This window comes from Lactuca serriola, chromosome 9 (assembly GCF_051521515.1).
Source record: "Lactuca serriola cultivar US96UC23 chromosome 9, Lser_US96UC23_V15, whole genome shotgun sequence".
Classification (NCBI taxonomy): Eukaryota; Viridiplantae; Streptophyta; class Magnoliopsida; order Asterales; family Asteraceae; genus Lactuca; species Lactuca serriola.
The window spans coordinates 22157888-22167349 of record NC_136416.1 but is presented as its reverse complement, the minus strand read 5'-3'; the positions used below and the strand labels follow the sequence as shown (position 1 = coordinate 22167349).

At 36.0% G+C, this 9462-nt stretch overlaps 1 protein-coding gene across 1 annotated transcript; it reads left to right on the top strand.

The window, feature by feature from the left end:
- Positions 1-767: 767 nt before the first annotated feature.
- Positions 768-5721, top strand: LOC145075339 (uncharacterized). Its single transcript, XM_079021619.1, has 9 exons — positions 768-1074; positions 1263-1685; positions 2164-2311; positions 2408-2649; positions 2724-3664; positions 3741-4084; positions 4173-4439; positions 4533-4738; positions 4841-5721. The coding sequence occupies exons 1-9, from the start codon at positions 802-804 to the stop codon at positions 5543-5545; spliced, it is 3549 nt and encodes a 1182-aa protein (XP_078877745.1). The 5' UTR covers positions 768-801; the 3' UTR covers positions 5546-5721.
- The last annotated feature ends 3741 nt before the right edge of the window (positions 5722-9462 follow it).

The window sequence follows — 9462 nt, the reverse complement described above, 5'->3', positions numbered from 1 at the left end:
TTTATAAAAGCCTGAAAAAAATATATATTATTCACACAAATAAACTTGTTATAAAAGTTAGTTTGTATTCAACCCCATTGAATTAGCGTATGGCCAATTGGGTCATGACCAATTCTGAATTCAAAGCTCACGTATAAACGCAACCAACAAGGGCAATGAAGTCGCTTTGAATCTTTAATTAATTCGTGAGTACAAGAAACCAAGCAGCATGGTACAAGTTCTTATGCTAAGATAGTTACATCTGTTTACTTATTTAAATTTAATATATTAACATTTATTTTGGGGATGCATCTATGCCCAACATGCTCAGCCCCACGTATTTGGACTTTGGAATCTCTGTCAAAAACATAAACCACATGGATGCAAGCAATTAAATTAAATAAATCAATTAGATTAAACAAACAAAGATTTCTTGTGGTTCAAGATCCTAATTAATACTAGAATATATATATAAAATCACAAAATTAACAATTGACTATCAAAAAAAAAAAAAAACAGTGAAAATAGGATAAAAAAACACGAACATATTTCGTGTAACCTTGAATAATTGACGCAGATACTTGTTTGTAGTAAAGAGAAATTAAAAATTTCAGAAGAGCTGCTGCTTGTCAAGAAGAAAAAGTCATCGTAAAATTAAGCCGCCAGTTGCATTAAATTTGGATACAATAGTTTAAACATTTGAATGAATCGTAGCTAGATCCAATAAAGTCAACAAGTGGAAGTCTAAATGCTCCAGCACCACTTAAGCTTATTATATATGTTGCACAACAAATATCGTTCTACATTTAATTATCTCGATAAATGGAGAATAATAATAGCGTAAAGGAATCTTATCTTGGTTGTGATGAGGAAGATGATGATAGTTATGATGCTATTGTGGTGGGGTCAGGATATGGAGGTTCTGCTGCTGCTTGTAGGATGTCCATGGCGGGAATAAAGGTGTGTTTGCTTGAAAAAGGTCGAAAATGGGAAGCTCAAGATTTTCCTACAGATAGTTTGAGATTGTTATCTTCTGTTAGATTTGAAGACGAAAGCTTGGGGTTCGGTTTAGGCTCAAAAGATGCATTGTTCCAGGTCTTTATGTATATATATATATATATATATATATATATATATATATATATATATATATATATATATATATATATATATATATATATATATATATATATATATATATTTCTCTCCATGTGTTCAACTCAATGATCCGATTCTTTTATTATCTGATTAATATATAAAAATACATTTTTCTTTGGTTTCAGATACATAAAGAACATGATTCTGTAGCAGTAACAGTTTGTGGGCTTGGTGGTGGTTCGCTAGTGAATGCTGGTGTAATGCTGCCAACACCTGTTCGAGCAAGAAGAAACCCAAAATGGCCAAAAGAATGGGAGTCGAATTGGAAGTCATGTGAAGCCTCTGCTTCCTCCATGCTTAATATACAAAGCGTTCCTGTGAAATTTCCTAATGCTAAAACTATGGAGAAGTTAATGGTTGGTGATGAGTTCAAAGAAACTAGTACTTCTTTAAAGGTGAGTATAAATTTTGATGTAGAAGAACAGGGAGACCATTTCAAAAGACCTAAAGAAACAGGGAGCTGCATAGCTTGTGGAAACTGTGTTGCTGGTTGTCCTTATAATGCAAAAAACTCTACTGACAAGAATTATTTGTTCTCTGCGGTTGAGGTATGTTAGACTTTTTATACTATTAGTATTAAATAATAAATAATTATAACCAAATAAATTATTCATGTACGACTTTGAATTAGTATTATTTATATGGTATCGTGCTTTTAATTATAATCATTAAGAAGCATACAAGACTAAAAAAACTATATATGAGTAATTAATATGAAGTTATTAATTATATAACAAAAAATAATGATTATAAGTAATAATTGTTACATTTAAAATATAGCTATATCTATACAACTAAATAAAACAGAAATAGAAACCTAAAACTTGAAGGATCAAAACTAAAACATGAAAGTTTGACATTATTGTTTTTGTGTAAAGAAAATGACACAAAATTTGATGCTATATACTTGGGTATTGTATTATTCATTTATGCAAAAATCATGCAAATAACGGTGTTGGGTTAGAACAAAATGGTGTAAAAAATAATGTCAAAATTAATGGGAATTAATTTGGTGTTGGGTTGCAGGCAGGATGTATTATCAAAACAGATTGTGAAGTTAGATATGTGGTGAAAAACCCGAAGGACACAAATATACTTGGGAAACCAGCTCGTAGGTGGCTTGTATATCTTAACGAGACTGACTATCTACAATCTGATTTTGTTATTCTATCAGGTAACAAACAGGAAATTAACTACGAACAAATGAAATGTTTTTATGCATATTAATTATAAGAATCCTGAAATGTTTTCTTTTTGGGTATTTTTTTAGCGGGAGTGTTTGGTACTGCTGATTTGTTTTTCCGTTCACAACTTAGAGGACTAGAGCTCTCAAGCAGACTTGGTGAAGGGTTGAGTTGTAATGGCAACAATTCTGCTTATCTTGCTGGATGCACAACACCACTAGGTGCATATGGTTTACACAAAGACCAGTTCTCCAAAATATCCTTTCAAGACAGGCCTGGCCCTGCTATTTCCTCATCATACACTTCTTCTTTGGGGTTTACAATTCAGGTTTTTGTCACTTTTCTTTTATATATGTATTTCAAAGCATGCAAACATTAACAATTACTTCGGTTTTGGATCAGAGTGGGGTGTTACCAACAGCTTATCCATACTTGATATTTAAAGGGATTTTAACGTATGGATGGCCAACAGACTTCTGGTTTCTACATGGAGTTATAGACAAACTGAAGCATTCTTTTGGTCTAAAGAGCACTCAAGCAATGACGTTGAATGTAATGGGGTATGATGAGAGTGATGGAAAAATCACATTCAATAAAAGCAGAGATAAAATAAACTTCACCTCACCAAACGATCCCTTGCTTCCACGCAAAATCATGTCATTACAAAAACTAACCAAGAAACTAGGAGGAATATTGTTCATGTCTAGGTATAGAAGTACCTCGGTTCATCTTCTAGGTGGCTGTAATGCTTCTTCCGATCATTTTAATGGAGTTTGTAACTCAAATGGTCAGGTTTTTGACACCAAGTCTCCTTCCTCAGTTCACTCGGGTCTTTATGTTTGTGATGCCTCTTTAATCCCTTGCTCTATCGGGATAAATCCTTGTCTTACTATTGCCGCTGCCTCTGAGCATGTAAGCAGACACCTTATCCAAGATATTATCAAAACTCACGTGGGTGATGATGGAAAAGATTCCATGGATGAATGTGATGATAATAAACGTGGTTCAATATGTTCTTGGAAGCTAGAGGGGAAATCAAGATGTGATGTTCGGTTTACAGAAGTTATGAGAGGGCATATTGACGGTATGCCTTGTGTTGCTCATCTAGAATTGAAAATGAACGCGAAAACAAGAAAAGATTTTGATGAAGGAAGTACGGATTTTGGAAGATCTCATCCTCTTCTAAGAGGAATAGTCGGTGGATATCTTGACTTTAATGCTTTAGAGAGGGACAGATTATATGTAATCGATGGAGAAGTAGATTTATGTGAAGTGGACATTAGAACTCCTTACACACAGTTCATGCATTATCGTCTCCTTCTTGTAGCTTCTTCTGGTTCAAGGTACATTCTTTATTCATTTTTTCCATTAAATATCTTAATTTCTTAAAGCTAAACAAAACTACATTTTGATATACAGATACATTCTTGAAGGGAAGAAGGTAATGAACCCTTTTCTCCTAGGACTAAACGGATGGAAAGAGTCAACAACACTGCAAGTGACCTTCAAGAAAGTCAAGAAGAATGATCCGAATGAAGAAATGGTAGACTTAAAAGGAGTGCTTCATATATCCACGTTTGCACTCATGAGGAGTTTGATTAGTATGCAAGGAAACAACAAAATGAAGTTTGTGTTGCTTTTATTACAATCTATCTTTAGAACATATGTCATACAGAAACCTCGAGGAAATTTCATTGGTTCCCCCCATGTAGAACCCGTAGATGGGCCATATCCTAGCAGTACCCTCCATGAGATAAGAACAGGTACGTATTCCTTTTCCAAAAGATTAATTAAACTCTCAAAAACTTGAAAATCTTAAAAATATGAATGTGTTTTTATTGATTTTTGCAGAGGATGGTTTTGTAATTAGTTGTAGACAATGGAAGATCAAAACAAATGATTCTTTGAGATTTGGAAGATTGAAAAATTCGTACCCCGTACTACTTATTAATGGGTATTCCACAGACAGTTTTTGGCTTCCAACAGAGGAAAATGATTTGGTTAGAACTTTACTAGACAAAGGACACGAAACATGGCTTCTTCAACCAAGGTTACACCCTCTTAATTCTTCAAATTCTTTCACTATTGAAGATATTGGCAGATTCGATATTCCAGCAGGTAGAGAAACACAGAATAGCTCATTTCATTCTGATATAAAAAACTATATTATTATTGTTATTACTAGTATTAATATTTTGTTATTCTTGTCAGCGATTGATAAAATCTTGAAATTGAATGACAAGTCAACAAAGATTCATGTGGTAGCACATTGTGTTGGAGGCTTAGCCATTCACATGGCTATAATGGGAGGCCATGTTTCTGCAACAAGAATCGCTTCACTCTCTTGCACTAACTCATCCATGTTCTTCAAGCTCACAACTTTTTCAAGGTTCAAGATGTGGCTTCCTCTACTCCCGGTAAATATTCAAAACAATCAACATCTTCTGTCACATGTTTAATTAACTTTGTAAATGTAGTAATTAGTAATACAAGAAAACTTTTGACCCATAAACATGCAGATAACAATGATGATATTAGGAAGAAACACCATCCTCCCTATACTCAATACAACAAAAACAAATTTAAATCAGAAACTGGTAAAGTTTGTAGCTCGTTTCATCCCACGTTATGAAAGATGCAATTGTGACGAATGTGAAGTATTTTCTGGCATATTTGGGAATGCTTTTTGGCACAACAATGTAACATCAAGTCTTCACAGTTGGATAAATAAGAAAAATCTTCCAAGTCTCCCTATGGCTGGTTTTACACACCTCAGAAAGATATGTAACGCAGGGTTTATAGTTGATAGCAAAGGAAACAACTCATATCTGATTCACGCTGAGAGAATAAGTCTTCCAACACTTTACATATCGGGTGGAAGAACACTTCTTTCCACTCCTCAGACTTCTTTGCTTGGTAACAAGTATATGAAGTTGCACCAACCTAATTTTCGACATGAGAGGGTGGTTGTGGATGGATTTGGGCATTCTGATCTGTTGATTGGAGAAGAATCTTGTAAGAAAGTTTTTCCTCATATACTCTCTCATATGGGGTTAGCTGAAAAGGAGGAAAATCTTGAATATGATGGCAATGAAAAAGAGTATTTTAGTGGATATGGTCAATTTGAGGATGGTGAATTGGTGTTTAAGAGTTGGGTCCCTTCTTCCATGATTATTTGGTTCCTCTTGTTTCTGTTGGTTTTATGTTTGGTAATTTTCCATTGAACACAAGTGATTATGGTAAAAATAAATGACCTATGTTTAGATATATGTATTTTCGTCTTTCTAGGCCATATGCGTGTAAATGCAACCAAACTATATATTTACTTCACGCCATTACACGATACACTGTAAGAATTTAAATGAAGAAATAGATAAAACAAAGTAAATGATTTACCAAATCTTTCAATCTTTCATTGATTCAATTGTGTAAAGAAAATTACATTACAAAGAAAGCAAACTATCTAATATACTTACAAAAAATCTCCACTTGTAACTCTATCTAACCGTTCTAACTAATAGTAACAAACTTCTTCTACTAAATGACTAAAATGCCTCTGAATCTATTTTAATGGTAATAACCGTAACACCCCCTCAAGCTAGAGGGTCCGACTGCAATCCCAAATTGATAATGGCTTCTTGATGAGTTGATCCATGCAACTCTTTAGTTAAAGCATCTGCAAACTGATTGGTTGTAGAAACATGAGAAACTAATATTAAACTAGCTTGAAGTTTTTCCCGCACAAAGGGACAATCAATATTGATGTGATTTGTGCGTCTGCGAAATACTAGATTACGAGCAATGTCGATAGCAGTTTGGTTCTCACATTTGAGAGGAATCAGACTGACATCATCAATACCAAAATCGTGTAACAGACGAGTCAGCCATGCCAACTCAACACACACACCCTATGCATAGAGCGATATTAAGCTTCTGTTGAAGAAAGGGAGACAAGTAACCGGCTTTTTCGATTTCCAAGAGATTGGGGCTCCTCCAAATAGTATAAAATAACCACTTACAAATCGTTTGGTTATGGGACAAGCAACACAGTCACTGTCACAAAACACCTCAACTAAAAATAACCCATGATTTATAGTTCCTTTAAGGTAACAAAACACACGCATAGCAGCATCAAGATGCTCTTGACAGGGTTGTTGATTAAATTGGCTTAGGAATTGCACCATATAAGCCAAATCAAGTCTAGTGTGAAGAAGGAAATTTAATTTTCCCATTAATTGTCTGTATAAAGTGGCATTTGGTAGTAAATTTTGATACTTGAACAATGCTTTAAGATCATAAGGAAGTGGAGAAGAAACAGTCGCACAATCATCAACATGATAAAGAGACAAAAGATCCTTGATAAATTTTTGTTGTAGAACCACCATGCCCTTTGAGGTAGAATTAAACTCTAACCCTAAAAAGAAATGAATTTGTCCCAAATCTTTATGTAACATCCCAAAAATACGGACCAAAAATTTCATTTTAAATTAAACAAATATAATATATATATATATATATATATATATATATATATATATATATATATATATCAAACCAATGTATCCATAGTCAGAACATGTCATAATAGAATCATATCAGAGTATAAATCCCATAGATATCTGGTGCGGAAAATCGTGTGTGATGCGTTGCTACTGTGCCGACTCCTTTCCCTTCGAGGAAGAAGTATATGAAACCAAAACTGAAAACCGTAAGCCCAAAGCTTAGTGAGTTCCCCCATCATACCACATACCATATAATCACATAATGCCTAACATATCTGGGTGCTGGCCTCCCCTTCGGTCTCTTTCAACCGGTAACCGTATAACATATTTGGGTGCTGGCCTCCCCTTTGGTCTATTCCAACCGGTAGCTGCCTAGTATATCTGGGTGTTGGTTTCCCCTTCGGTCTCTTTCAACTGGTAACCGGAGACTATTTCACCCCGTACTACTACCACATAATACCTTAGCATAAACATATAAATCATATACAACCTAGCATATCTGGGTGCTGGCTTCCCCTTCGGTCTCTTTCAACTGGTAACCGGGGACTATTTCACCCCTACCACTACCATATAATAACATAACATACTAGCACATAAAGCATAATAGATAGTAGCATACCAGACAATTATCATAAAGACAATCATCTTCGCTATAATCACCTACTAGTGGGCTGACATTGGTGCCTTTAACCCACTCCTACTGGAAGGTAACTCACCTCAATGTCGCGTAGTAGCTGAACTGTCCTCGATGATGGGATCAACTACTAACATATCACAATTCACACATACGGGCCGGCCTTGGTGCCTTGGACCTGTTCCTACTAAAAGGGAACTCGCCTCGCAAGACTTACTGCCGAAAACTCGAGTGAGGAATCCTTGTCTGCTGCTCCGGCGACTCTCCGGCTATAAATTCCATAACAACACTTAATCAAAATCTGAAAATCCTTCTTAGGGTAAAATAACCATTTTACCCCTGGTCAAAGTCAACATTATGGGTTGACCAACTTGCCGAGTCAACCTTTCAACTCGCCGAGTTCTATAACTCAGAAATCCTGAAATCGTGACTCAACTAGCCGAGTCACTCCACTAACTCGTCGAGTTCTATCGGGCTGCTCAGTCACGACTTGGCTCATCCACTCGTCGAGTCCCTCTACAGACTTGTCGAGTTCCAGTAAACTAAAATCGGGACAACACGACTTGACTCGTCGAGTTCCCTTATGGACTCGACGAGTCCTTCCGTCTGTTTGGCCATCTTAATAGATTAAGCCCTTGACTTCTAGATCCAAGGTTCTTAGCTCGTTTTCCTACTGGAAAGGCCTTTCTAAGGGTAAAGTTTCCAACTTTACCCGTCCATAACTCTTCTAAAAGGGTTTAGAGAAAACCCTAATTCCTATAAAACATGGATCTTGTCCAAAAGGGCATAGAATCTCAAATCCACACATAAAAACCCAGATCTAGGGTTTTAGCATCTGTTGGACACATAAAGCTTCGAACTTTCCTTCCATGCATAATATTTTAGGGCTAAAAAGACCATAAACTTGCTTATATGCTTCATAGGGCTTCCATGGTCATAAAGTTTGCACCTTTATGCCATGGAACCCTTTCTAGATTCTAGATCTGAGATATAAGTCACTTGGGACGTCCCAACCCCAAGGACCAAGGTTCTTGAACCAAAACATTCATAAAATGGAAATAAATAGATCTAAGAGAAGGATGATCAAGTTGGAAACTTGATTACCAGAAAATGTAGCAAAAGGAGTGTAGTTCCTGGATCTACTACTTCCCTCTTGAGTCTTCTATCTTTTACTTCTTCCACAAGCTTCAAAAGGCACAAATAACATCAAAATGGCAAGAAATAGCTCAAGATCACTTATGGCGGATTAAGGTTCTCGATATTAGGGTTTGGAGGTGATGGAGGCTGGAATGGAGGCCATATATGATGCTTAAATAGGGTGCAAACCCTAAAGATTAGGGTTTCATCCAGCCTGTCCTACTCATCGAGTCAGGGCTGCGACTCGTCGACTAGTTCCTTTAAACCTCGCGCCCAAACTGCCTTCTAATCGACGAGCCAGGGCTACCAACTCGTCGAGTCATTCTTTTAAAATAAATAAATACTTAAATTAAATGCGTACCAGGGAACCGGGCTTTACATGGTGGCAATCGGTAGCAGAGGGGTGGGCGACGTGAGAGATGGCGAGGCGTTAGGCGTTAGGGGTAGCGTACTTCATCATGGATTCTTGTGGGATATGTTGTAAAGGTTGTCGATGGTCAGTGGCTGGTGACTCTTAGATGTGTGAGATGCAAGGTTTTCGTGAGTGGATCGACAATTGTGATTCGACCGAATTGTGTATGCATGGCCGACAATGGATATTAGGTTAAAGAGAAGATAGATAGTCGAAAAAAGAAGGAGGAGCGTATCAGCCTAAGGTCCAAAACTGAATTAAGTCAAGAAAGGGGGGAAATTAAAACTGGGAAGTGGGAAATAAAAAGAAGAGCGGTAACATGAAATTTTCGAATTTAATTTCGAAAGTTTGTATAAAAACTAAAACTTTCAAACTCTCAAAGTTTATGCTTGAGATATATTATTAAATATATTTTCCATAAATTAACTATATGTATATATATATATATATATATAT